General features: G+C 36.4%; 1 protein-coding gene across 1 annotated transcript in view; it reads right to left on the bottom strand.

The window, feature by feature from the left end:
- Nucleotides 1-8,382: 8,382 nt before the first annotated feature.
- SYN2 (synapsin II) overlaps nucleotides 8,383-12,842 on the bottom strand; it is a 196,055-nt gene continuing 191,595 nt past the window's right edge. Inside the window, exons 12-13 of the mRNA XM_049826782.1 lie at nucleotides 12,010-12,289; nucleotides 8,383-9,404 (exon numbers count right to left, since the gene is read on the bottom strand). Coding sequence (XP_049682739.1) covers nucleotides 9,269-9,404; nucleotides 12,010-12,289 — 416 coding nt within the window. The 3' untranslated portion in view covers nucleotides 8,383-9,268. The remainder of the gene's footprint in view (nucleotides 9,405-12,009; nucleotides 12,290-12,842) is intronic.

Raw genomic sequence — 12,842 nt, forward strand, 5'->3', positions numbered from 1 at the left:
GTTAGCAAAATGTTAAACTGGCATTTAAGTTGGCTATAACATTAAATATAAATGAAAAATTACAGGCATTTTCAAGAGACTTGAGAGAAATGAGAGATCAATGTATTGCTTGTTTTACTTTTAGAAGCTCTGCAGTTTAAAAAATAATTGATATTCCTTCTTCCACACCCTTCTGCCATAATTATGTAAAGAATCTGGATTATGCTTCCGACTTGATTTAACTGTTTTATAATAAGTCACAAGCATACCTTGCCTACTTGATGATATTCCTTTAAGGTTGTGCCAGTCTTTCCATTATTAAATCATGTTTAGTGTTATATACTGGTTGCTTAAAAAAAAATTCATTTCAAGCTTGAACTTGCTATGCATTCTCAGCTAGCCATATGTGTGAGGGAGCACAAAAAACATCAGTACTATCTAGCAACTTAACACAGTATTTTTCAATTTAATGGAAATTTAGGCTTTTCTTTAAAAAAAAGTGAAAAAATGTTTAACATAATGAGGGCTTCAGTGTGTTAGTAGGGAGAATAAGCATAAAAATGAACATCTGCATTTTGTGTACATGGTCTGTCTGCTGCCCCTATATATTTCTCGTTTCCTGCCCCCCCTCATAAATCTGACCCATTTGTAGAAAATTTGACTTTTGGTTTGAACAGGAAGCAAGCAACTAGAAACAAAGACTTGTGTGTAGAGAGTAGGAAGGACTGTAAGTTTTAAACACAGCAGTTCAGATACACAGATAGGTACAGCAGTCCTAGTTATCCATTCTGCTACTATTCTGACTTATTAGTTTTTCTGAAGTTCAGAATTAGATGAGAATTGAAAACAATGGTGGGTCTTTTTGTAACCTTTGTAGTTATGGATTTTCCCTGCACATCACCCATCCCCCACCCTCCCATATCCCAGAGAAACACGGAGACTTTGCAACTCGGTATGACTGACCAGTCTAAAGAAATTTTTAGTATGGAATGCCATATTTTTTGTAGAAGAGGGCAGAGATTTTAAATAGCTGAATTAATGTTTCGGGAGTGTTCAAAATGAACTAGTAGGTCACTACATAGAGTTCATAGCTGCTCAGTGTACTTGCGCCCCTCCTAAGTTTTATGCATGACCTACTGAAGATCAAAAAGACATGTTGATTTGAAATACCTACACCCCAAGAAGATGTACTAAAACATATCTGAAAAAGTTACTGTAAGGATAGCAAAATTCCTCTTCCTGGCTTTGTCCTGAAGAACAAGTATAACTTTATCCAGCAGCTCCATTTCCCAGCATGCTTCTGCTGACTCTAGTAACACATTTTTATGCTTTCAGTGTAAAAAGTGACCTGGGCTGTAGTCTTTCTTGGACATTATTATATTTTATTCCTCATTTTTCAGAACAGATTATTGAATTTAGTCTTCTCATTCATCCAGTTTTTATTATCTGCTATATGTAAAGAGAACTCAGGCCCCTTAAGATAAGCCTCCGGTTTGGTTGAAGGGGGCGGGGGGGGTTGTTGTTTGTTTTGGTTGTTTTTCTTTAAACCTATTTTAGGCTTTTGCTGTTCTCAGAGAGAGGTAAGATAATAAACTCATCTTAATACCTCTTTGGAAGGTACATGTACTGTATCTGTAAGTCTGATGTTGTGAACACTGCTCACATCCAAGCTCTCAACTATGAATGCATCCTGTGCTAATGTCTAATGCTATGTGGAATTGCCAAGTGGTCTTTTATCCAAATACTTACTAGGCTGGGGACTGCTTAATCTCCGAGATCAGGGAGACTTATTCTGATGTGGCTGTACACTCTAGACAGTTAAATTTGCAGAAATCCACTGAAGGCAGTTTGCTTTTCAGAAGTTGCTGAGGGCGTAATTTGGCTTTTTGCAGTTTGAGGGTGGGCTGTTTAACCTGAACAAGTTCCAGCTTGTTCAATTATAATTTAACAATATATTTTCCCCATACTTGCTGTGTTCCTCCCAAGAGATGCTTGCATCTCCTTGATGCATGAAAGGATACCTGTATTTAATGTACATATTAAATAAGTCTGTAAAGTAAATTCTCACATAATTTTACATTTAAAAGTACTATTTGAGGTGTGTGTGTATATATAATTTTGTTAGATGCATGTATAGAAATAAAACAGTCTTTGCTCTTCCCTTTTGTACCTCCTCAAGACATGTAATCTACAAAGCAGGAGAATTGCATGATAAAATGTGCCAGAGTGGAATGCATAATTATTCCAGAGGAGGGTAAGTCAGTTCAGAACTTGTACTAACATTCTTAAGGGCAGCAGGAGTCTTCTTGCCATGAAATTACATCAGCTCTCTATGGCCCAGAGTCAATGCACATGCTTTCCCTTTCTAGTAAAAGAAAGGTGTGAAAAATGCTAATGTCTTCAAAAATGTACTGTAGAACAAAGCTGAGTAAACGAATATACATTATAGTGCGGTGTTCACCTGTAAGTGAACTTCGGTTTAAGGGGAGAAGAGATTGAGACATTGTACTTTTAAAACAACCATTTCACTTTTTTAATAGATTAAGTCATGACTTGCAAACAGACAAAAACCATCTAAATAAGAAAAAGAATGCTTCCTTGATCCTAGTTCAGAGACATTCCCATAACAGGTGGGGCAGAGGCCTTTAAATTACAGGTCTCCTCCATAGACCCAAATTTGTTACAATTCCATCAAGCAATGAGGAAAAGACATTTTCACAGTAAATAGCAGTGGATGCGGCTAACAACACCCATTTTCAAGATGATTAAAAGATGAATGTTTTGTTGGGATTGTGTAGTAACAATATCAGAGGTAGAATCTCTTCTATATGGAAACACTATCCAGTTTTCTAGGAGTCTTAAGATGAAGCATACAGCACTTAATGCTAACTAATATACTTAAATTGTCACCAAGACAGTTAACTAATGCAGCTCAGCACAGTTGTGATTTACTATCATTTCTGTGTAGTAATTAGGCCTGGTTCAGCTAGTGGATAGGGAGTGACTAATTTCCATTTCCCCATGAGGAGAGGGGAGGAAAGGAGCATTTCCTTTTTCTTAAACTAGAATATTTGGCATGTACAGCTGTTTGGTGGACCTATTGTGCAAAACAAGTCGTACATGGACTGCAAACTGATACGGCACCTTGGCAGCAGAATTTGTTTGCACCCTATATTCTAGTGGCAATCTCTTTTGCAGCACACCATGTTTCTTACTGCACGTGGCCAGTGGAGTATGTGGTCTCAGGCTATGCATGACTGAAGAAAAAAGTGTATGTGGGGAAAACATGCCTAAATATACATCCACGCTCACAACACTATTGTTAACATGGGTTGCAAAGAAAGAAAAATGTGCAAAAAGCAGAGACTACAGGAGCTTGGCTTGAACCAGCCAAAACTATGAAGTATTCAGTGATGATAGATATAGTCAGGATAGTAATCTACTGCTTAAAGGGCCCATCTGGAAGATTTACATAATCATCAGTTGGAGAGATCTGTACAGTAGATCTCCAGTTAGGGCACATTTGGCAAGTGAGGTGTTAGCTTATGGCATTCTGCACTTAGTAAAAGGATGCTTTGCCCCCTCTTCTTTCTTTGTATGTTAAAACTCCTACTAACTTCAGGGGAGGAGGTATATTATGACTGAAACTGTGAGATGCTCACATTTTATTACAGTGGGTGGGAATGAAATAAATATATTCTTTTCTCACATTGACATCTTTTTCTGATTATCTGAAAAATTTTTGCGCAATAGCTCCAGTTCCCACAAACAACATTTCAGGAGAATGGCAGAATTTTATGTGAAATACCTGAGCGGTAGGGGAAAAGAAGCATCAGCTTATCCTGTTTTTCCTTAACAGCAGAACTTCTAAAAAAATCTAACATCCGTGGACCATGTTAATTCTCTGAGTGATCATCTTCACTGTTCTAAGTTACAATAAAATCAAAACCACACTTCAGGTTTTGCTGCAGCCTCCAAAGGGCACATGGCATGCTAATGAAGCACAGCTCTTGTTAATTGTAGTTTCATGCATCTAAAGTACTATCTACTATTTCTTCAGTATTGCAGTAATTCTGTAACTGACGGAGCAGATCTAGCTGTATAATTTTAAGCCCCTCTACTAGATTACCTCTTAGAAGTGCTTGTCACTCACACACTTGTAACAGACTTTTGAGAAGTAGCTCCCAAATTAAAAAATGGTTAAGTATCAGCCCATATGCACTACTTCTTTCTTTTCATGTCTCATCTGGATAGACAGAAGTTCTTTTGTATTGCTTGTCTAGGTACTTTTAAAATCTACATAATCTTTTGCCAAAAGTTCATTCTTAGTTAAGAAAGCAAGAGAAGAACATGAACAATCAGCTTTCATTTTTTACTACTTACTCTAGCTATCTTCATGGTGCCAGGAAGCATAGGTCAGTGCAACACAATAATAACAATTCAAAATCTTGCCTTTAAACAGAAATTCAGCTACTCCTCAGAGCTTATAAATCCTTAAAGTAGAATTTGGCTGATTGGGATTGGTCAGAAAAACAGGCACATGTGAATAAAGTAAAAAAGGTTGGGAGGAGAGATAAATGCTAACAAAAACCACATGTATAGAGTTAAGGTCCCAATTAATCCATTCTTGGTCTTGTCAGGTTAGCTTACATTTTACCCAGTTTCTGTTACCTGTTACGATCCATCACTTTTATTGAGCAAAGTTTTAGCCATAAAGCCAAGTACCTTCTCCTCCATAATATGTATCTTGTACTGGGAAACTTAAATGTCAAGTAATGTGAAGTGGATCAGTTTTTAAACACCACATCCACCCTTGGAAGTTCTGAGCAATGCTACTGCTAATTAAAGTCAAAACTCCGGTCCCAGTAAAAAATACAAAATCTGCCTTTTTTTTTTTTTTTTTTTTTTTAAATTGATTCTGTTTCTAATTCTTTGTAACTTAGTCTGTGGGGAAAAAAACCCGTGTTTCTTTTACTCCTGGGCTATCTTAAAGTGAAAAAGGGGGATAGTCTTTCTGTTGTTGTTCTTGGCTTATTTTAAATTTAAAGAACTCACTTGATACTCTAGACATTATTTGAATTCTTTCTCTTTTTACAAAAGTTAGATTTTATTTGCATTCTTTCTTGAATTAATTTTTGAGCTGCAAGAATCTAACTACAGATGAGCAAATCAATGTTTCATGAAACTTAATGCAAACTATCATCTTGAGGTGGAATATTCTTCCTTAGAAAATCTGAGGAATTAGAGGAAATGAGGAAAACAGGATTTTACAAATTTGGCTCCTTATTTACATGACTGAATCTGCATTTGGAAAACTAACTACTAATTTTAGGTACCTATTTTGAAACTTTTGATACGAGATTTTAAAAACATCTTAAAAAAAATAAATTGCTTGTTTAGGAATGTATGTCTAATAAAAAGCATTTCCATGTTGTAGACATGTATTTTCATTCAGAACTTAAACTCATTTTTGCTGGCATATGTGACAGTTTAGATCATCTTTCTTAGATTACTCTGAGGCAATAATCACTTCTAGTTATTTTTGGTATGGAAAAAGAAACTCTACTAGTGATCAAAATTTGCAAATGCTTCTTTCTTTGCAGCACTGTCTTGCTAAACAGCTTTATTTTGCCAGGGGAAGAAGAAAGGCTGAGCTCAACTGAGTTGCCTCTTACTCCATGCTGGAATGGTTACCAAGGATAAGATAGCTGAGTGTCCAGACGTAAAAGGAAACGTAGTCCCAAACATTGGCAACTAGTGCCATTTTATATCACCTTTGTATATCCTGCCTGGCCTCCAACTGCCATTTTAGTACAGCCCAGGTCTCCCACAGATCCTGTATCATACCTGCCAGCCCCTGTGGCTATCCTGGTTACCAAGTTAGGCATTGTGATACGAGATCTAAAAGGGCACTAGATAGCTATGTTGTACTTATTCACGCACCTGCTTCCTACCCAACCTCACTGGAAACTGCTGTTGATGGACAACTTGCTAGGAAATTTATTTGTAGTATTCAACCAAATACTGACAACCACCATGTCAATGCACAGACAATATGCACTGACTTTTTCAATTTTGTAAATAGGAGCTTTATTGTATGTGATAAGTTCATTGAGACAACATTGGCTCAGAGAAGTGACTTTGTTCTTGTGGAGTAGGAAGTATACAGAGTACACACAATATTTACAGAGTACCTTAGTACTATTTTGACTAATTTTTACCAGAGAGTTAGTGGTTGTTTCAAAGCTAGATTAGTCACTTTGTCCATAATTATAATCTCTTGAAATCTGCTTCAGTGTTTTGAATTGGCTTCAGGCCTAATGGTCAGAAAATGGCTCCATCTCAATCTTAAGACTAAACTTGATTGGTAGCTTTTGTAGATTTCATATTATCCTGGCTTATAAGTGAATGATGAAAAAAAGATGGAGTGCTGTGCATAGAAACCTGTGGCATCATAAGCTGCATCTGCATGGAAAAGGTGCAAATGAAGTACAGACCTTATGTTCCTAGCCTAATGTTCATAAAGATGAACTATCACAGACACTCTGATTATTTCTGTGTTACCATTTATGCAACCCGAGATAGCAATACATTGGATAACTGAGTATTTAGAGCTTGCACGTGAATTCAAAGCACAATCTGTTTAATGAAGTAGGACAAAATGAAAAATAAATGTTTGAATAGACTTTTTATAAAAACTGATTTTTTCTGATTAGTATTTTGAAGATGTGTTATAGATTGCTTAAAAATGTCTTAACCATGAAACACTGCATAAGGAACATGAGCATGCATCAGCTTGCATGTGACACGCTTTAGCACGCTTGGAGGTATAAAGAAGTTTTGGCATTGTGGAGAGGCAATGTGTTATGTACATTGTGTGGGAGGATACACCATGCAGATTTGATTGCATCATCTTGCTCTCTTTTTTCTTTTCTTTTCTTTCTTTTTTTTTGTTGCAGATGGTAAAACAAAGACTGTAGTGAAACCCGTTTTCTCCCAGGAAGAGGTGGGAGGGAATTTTATATGAGCGAGAAACTTTGCCTCAAGTCGAAATCTGGTGCCTGGACTAATGAACTACCTGTAATTCATATTGTACTAAGTATTGCTGAAACTAGGCATGTACTAATCATGAACCATGCCAAACTATGCATAATTACTATGCTTTCTCTGTAGCGGTAATTAATTTGCGTTAGCAACTTTGATTAATCTTTCTAATCTAAAAGTAAAGTGCTTCTCAGACATGAAAGGCTCTATAACTGCTCAGGGTTGTTATTGCAGCCCAACGAAGGGTGTTTCAATCCAGTGGGGGGCAGGAGGGGGACAAAACTTTAAAAAATCAAAGTATAGCTGATATTTATGAACTAATGAAAACTATTAACAGTTAAAGCATTCTGTTTTGCCACAGAATTCATTGTCTGAACTACAGGCTTCTGTACATAGTACATTCCTCCTGAAAGAAAAGAGGCTTGTCATTAATTCAGTAAGAGGGTTTCTGTGAGGGCTGTTCCACAAAGACAAGGGTTATATGCTAAAGAGAGGGACCGAGATTCCACCTTATAGCTGGCAATGCTATGTATTTAACGTTAGTAATGTCGCAGTGCAAACTTACCCATAAATTCATTTTAGTCTTAACCTGGAGGAAAGCATTGTTCTAGGCCTGATTGTTCAACTATGATACTGAGTCAGTCCTCATTGTCAGTCCAAGAAGGGTGTCATTTGTGTTGCCTGTGAGTGACGTGGACATGCCTGCTTTTCAGGAAATACGTATGCTAAAATCATCAACTATGTTGACAAACAGAGAGCTATCAGATGTTAATGTATGAACTAAATTCTGACATCACTGGAGATTATAAAGTTTCCATACTTCATTGCCAACCTCCTGGCCCAAGCCAGGCTCTTCATCCAAAGGAATCCATAACTGCTGAAAGGACTTATGTCATCAAATGGTGATTGTGATTTACCTAGACTTCGTATCTATCAGATCTACAAGAGGTAAAATAGATGTGTCCCTACAAACCCATTACAAATCCCATAGGCTTTTTAAAGTTAACGTTGTGTTGCTCATTTTCTCCCTTAGACATGCTAATTTACACTTAATTTTTCTTGTTTCCCCTGTAAGCACTGTTTCCTGGCAAGGACTACTGCCGCATGTAATTCATGATAGGCAGAATGACATGATAATCATTTGGAAATGGATAGTCTAGAGATTACTAATGAACTTCAGTTTGATTTAGATAATTTTAAAAAAAATGCTGCTATTACCTGGAAGTCTGCGCTCAATTCTATTTTTGCAAGTTAGGGAAATATTTTTAAAATACATAACTTATTAGAAAATGTAAATTGGATTCCTAGAATTACTAATTTTTTATTATGCTGATTCAAAAAGGGAATTATTTGTGATAGTTTATTTTCTTACAGTTGTGGTTTGTGTCCAAATATTTTATAACCATAAAGCTACCTTTTTGATATCAGTCAAAACAGACAATATATATTGATGTTAAAACAAGCTTTGTAGAAGACATTTTTTTAAATCAGGCATGGGACTTTACATTTATTAGAAGGTGTTCACAAAAATAAGGGTAACATCATGCATATTCTTTGCAACTAAACCCAGTTATGGTTACAATTTGGAAATAAATTTAAATAGACATATGGAGATACAGTAGTACATATACACTCTATTTATGACATTAAGTTAGTGTACTGATAACAGCAATACATCAGAAGTCTACAACCAGCTGATGGAATGATTGTATAAGGAGGAAGAAACTGCTTCAATTTCTCACATTATTTATGTGGCTTTACAAGAATGTCAATGTGAACTGCCTCCTAAATTTAGGAGGCAAGAACAAGTCAAGACTATACTTTTGCAGTACAAAACATTCACACACAAAATACACATGCATTGCAATGCATTGGAAATGGGTAAAGCAAGGAGAAACCCATTACTCAATGCTTTATTAACACAATTCTACAAAGGAGTCTCAAATAGGATTATATAGTTCAGTCACAGTAAGGCCACAATATTACAATGGATAAGGACCTTAGAATTTGGCATTCTGTGTTAGTAATAGAACCCTTCCTTCTTTATAGATTTTTATACATGTTCCTGAATGGTATCTCATCAAAGTCCTCCTTTTTTTTTTTTTTTTTCTTTTTGTAAGTTTAGCATATTGCTTAATACAACAGTTAGCACAGTAGAGAAGGGTACTGTCACAGGGCAAACAAAACCTATGTAACATTCACGTAGTTTTTAGACTATATGCTAGGTGCATTTAGATGAAGCTGGCTAATCAGAAAAGAGACTAGCAAAGGATTTCCTCAAGTTTCGAATAGTTTCAGCTTTTGCTTCATCTTCATTCACAGATGATCGGAAGAAGGATGATTCTGTGAAACTGAAGGCATTTGTCAAAGACTGCGACTTGCTGCAAGACAAAAATGCAACATGTTTTGTATGTTCATATTGTCTACCAGCTTCCATCTACATAAAACTTCTATAAATTAGGAGAAAAGGAAAAACATCCATGAGATGTAGACAGTTTACATGTGAACAAAATGAACATTCAACACAAGCAATTTAGTTAGATGTAGCATACGGAGCTGCTGCAACACAGCACATTCCTTCTGAACTTTGATTTGAGAAGTGGGATAATCTTTTCTTTAGAGAACACACTGCTTTTTTTACAGATCTGAAACATTGTATTCCAGTAAATTGGATGATGTAAATTAGAACTTGAGGAAAAAGTGGGCCTGCATGCTAAATCCATATCACCACCCAACACAGGATGATTAACAATTGTGTTCTTCAAGGCTGCAAACTGTTATGCACAAAGAAAAATTAGGTATATTGGCAAGAGTTTGAAGAATGAATCCTAAAGTGGTAATGTGCTCTCTTTCTATATATATATATATATATTTAGGATTTGATCCTTAATGGAGACTTAATGACACTTTATATCTTTAAAAAAATTCCCTAATTCAGATACAATTTTTCTTGTCTATGAGCAGTTAGTCTAGCAATGTTATTCTGTTTTTAGTGCTATCATGTAACAACAGCACAAGTTTCTGTAAGCATGAGTAAAATAACATACAAGAAGGAAAACATCTGAGGTTTAAAACTTTAACTCATGACTTGTCAGATGAAATAATATTTAAAATGTAGGCTTGAATTTAAATAGAAAAAATGAATGAGTTACAATCTTTTTACAAAGACATCCATGCCTTAGTAAAACTAGGTAACTGATTTCATTTTAATCTCAGTACAATAATAGGATTTCAATTTTGGCTATAGTAAAACTGAAATGCTTTTCTTATTCAGATTGTCTTATACTCTTCATGGTTTGCAACTTCTCTGCCTCTAAACTAATAATGTACAGCAAACAGTGCTACAGGCGTTTTAGGTTTTTCATAAATTATAGTTGTGCTAATGAGAATAGACTGATAAATGTTTGTTTGTACTCACTGAAAGAGGGAGGGTGGGAAGCAGCACTTGACTTGATTAGTAACACAATAAGTAGCCTAATTAAATATTTATTCACAGATTAATAACATGTACATACAGGTTAGGCAACAGCATGTGGGTGAATACAAAGCATACACATGCAAATAGATAGAGTTAATCCTACAGGCAGGAGATCTGAGTCTTGGTGTGGACCTAAAACTGCTTCTTGGAAGTTAGAAACACTACTCTTATTATGGCTTGGATCTTAAAAACTTTAATTTCTCCTTTTTTATTTTATTTTAAATAGAGACTATTCTCTTCCATTTGTGGAAGAGAAAAATGAATCTAGATTTGAACAAGGAGCTAAAGGAAAGGGAGAAATCTGGGAAACAGTATGTGGTACAGTTCTTCTGTACCTGTTCTTAACTGTTTTTCCTAAATGTCAGAAGTTCACAAGTTAAGTTTCAAACCATAAAGTGGTTTCCATCTTGCTTAAGAAAATCGACCTCCCTACTCTCTACGTATACTTAAATAATGGATGAATTACTCTGAGTTTTATGATTATAAAACAGAATAAAGAAATACACTGTCCTAGGAAGGCAAGGAAAATATTGTCATCTTCGTACATTGTCACCTAACACATCTTTTCCACTGAATTGTGCTCAGGTGAGGACTCAGAATTGGTTCACTCTAGTAGTAGCATATGAGTGGGTGAAAAAAGGGGATCCGTGTTACTTGGATGCAACAAAGACTACATGCCAGTCTTTGTACTTACCAAAACAAGTAGAATGTGTCTGTGACTCTACCGGCAATAGTGTGTGTCAGGATCACTATGTTGAAAAAACAGCAAATCATTGCTAATACCCTCCCCATGTTTTTTGTTCTCTGGGTTTAAGCTGTGAGAGGGGATATAGCAACAGATCCTTTCCATATTCTTTACTGTAGCATGTGGCTGGCTAGATATAGCAACAATAGCATGCTGTGCATTAAGGAATCTTCAGTAGCGAGCCAACTACAGACAGTGTTCTGTGCAGGTCCTGCCATCTTCTCTGGAAAGGGCCTGTGTGAATTGCTTGTGCCGTACAGTCAGTAGCAACGTATAACCATGAACGAAGTGCAACCGTAAAAGAAACACAGTTTGGCAGTCACGGTCTAGCATGTTCATGGGGATTGTTTCTGAGATAGGCCTTTTGCAACTGGAATCTGTTGTCTGAGTGACTGCAAGGTTAAAAGTTTAAATAGATAAGACTTCCTCTTTTCTGTGCAGGCTTACAGCACACCCAGATCATGAGTCAGTGACATAAAAAGGAGAAAACAAATACGAGAAAGATGATGAGTTTTCAGACCTAGTTGGGGCAGAAATTACACAACTAATAAATGAAATTTTGTGTAGTGCTTAGGATATAACTAATGATACTGTCTTACTAATCATAAGCAGAGAATAAGCTTTCTGAAATGTTTTAAGCTCATTTTAGGCTTGGGAACATATGTACATTTTTTTTCTGAATATTAGACCAACTCCCAAATTACAGTTACGACAACAAACCTGTGTTACGAGGAGAAAAGAAAATGGATAAAGCAAATCTTACTTAAGTTGCGGATGAGACTGAGGCTTCTGTTGTGGAGCAGGCTGTGGAGCAGGCTGTGGAGCAGGCTGTGGAACAGGCGGTGGCTGTGGCTCTGCTTCCTTTGATAATCTGGTGCTGGAAGGACCTTGAGCCTGGGGACGTGGTTGCTGAGTTGTAGGTCCAGGTGGACGCTGTGGCTGGGAAGTTGAGGGCTTTGCTGACTGCCCAGGGGGGTACATGCGCTGTGGCTGCAATGGCTCCTGGCTTTGTGATTGCATTCCTTGGGGTTGCACTGGGCCCCCTAGGTTCAGTACAAGAAAAACTTCATAATGTTATAGTATCAAAGAATTCTTACTAGATTTCATATCCAACACTTTAAAATAATCCTTGAATGTGATTAATTCTAGTTTTGAGGCAAAATTCTATTAATATGGACTGCAGTTTCATGTAGTCAATGCTACTAATCACAGCTGGTACATTAATAACTTGCTTGGAGCCCCTATGATTCATCCTTAAAATTGCTAAGAAGTACCAAATTTACCCCAGCAGTAGTAGTACTGACTTCAGATCAAATCAGTGGAGTTACACTCAGTATAATTTTGGTCCAGCTCAAGGAGAGGCTGCAAGATAATTGAATATACTAGTAATATCTACTTCAGCAATACAGCTACTATTTTCTGTGTAGCTATTGCAGTTTTGTTCCTCCAAAGTTTTAAAATTATTTCAGTAATAGTCCTCTTAGATTCACTCTTATAGCAGTAAAAAAACTTTATACTGAAATTTTCCAGCTAATTTAAAGTCTTTTGATAACTTATTTAACCCCTTAGTGAAACATGTCAAGAACATTACAAGAA

Source organism: Accipiter gentilis, chromosome 23 (genome assembly GCF_929443795.1).
Source record: "Accipiter gentilis chromosome 23, bAccGen1.1, whole genome shotgun sequence".
In the NCBI taxonomy this organism is placed as follows: Eukaryota; Metazoa; Chordata; class Aves; order Accipitriformes; family Accipitridae; genus Astur; species Astur gentilis.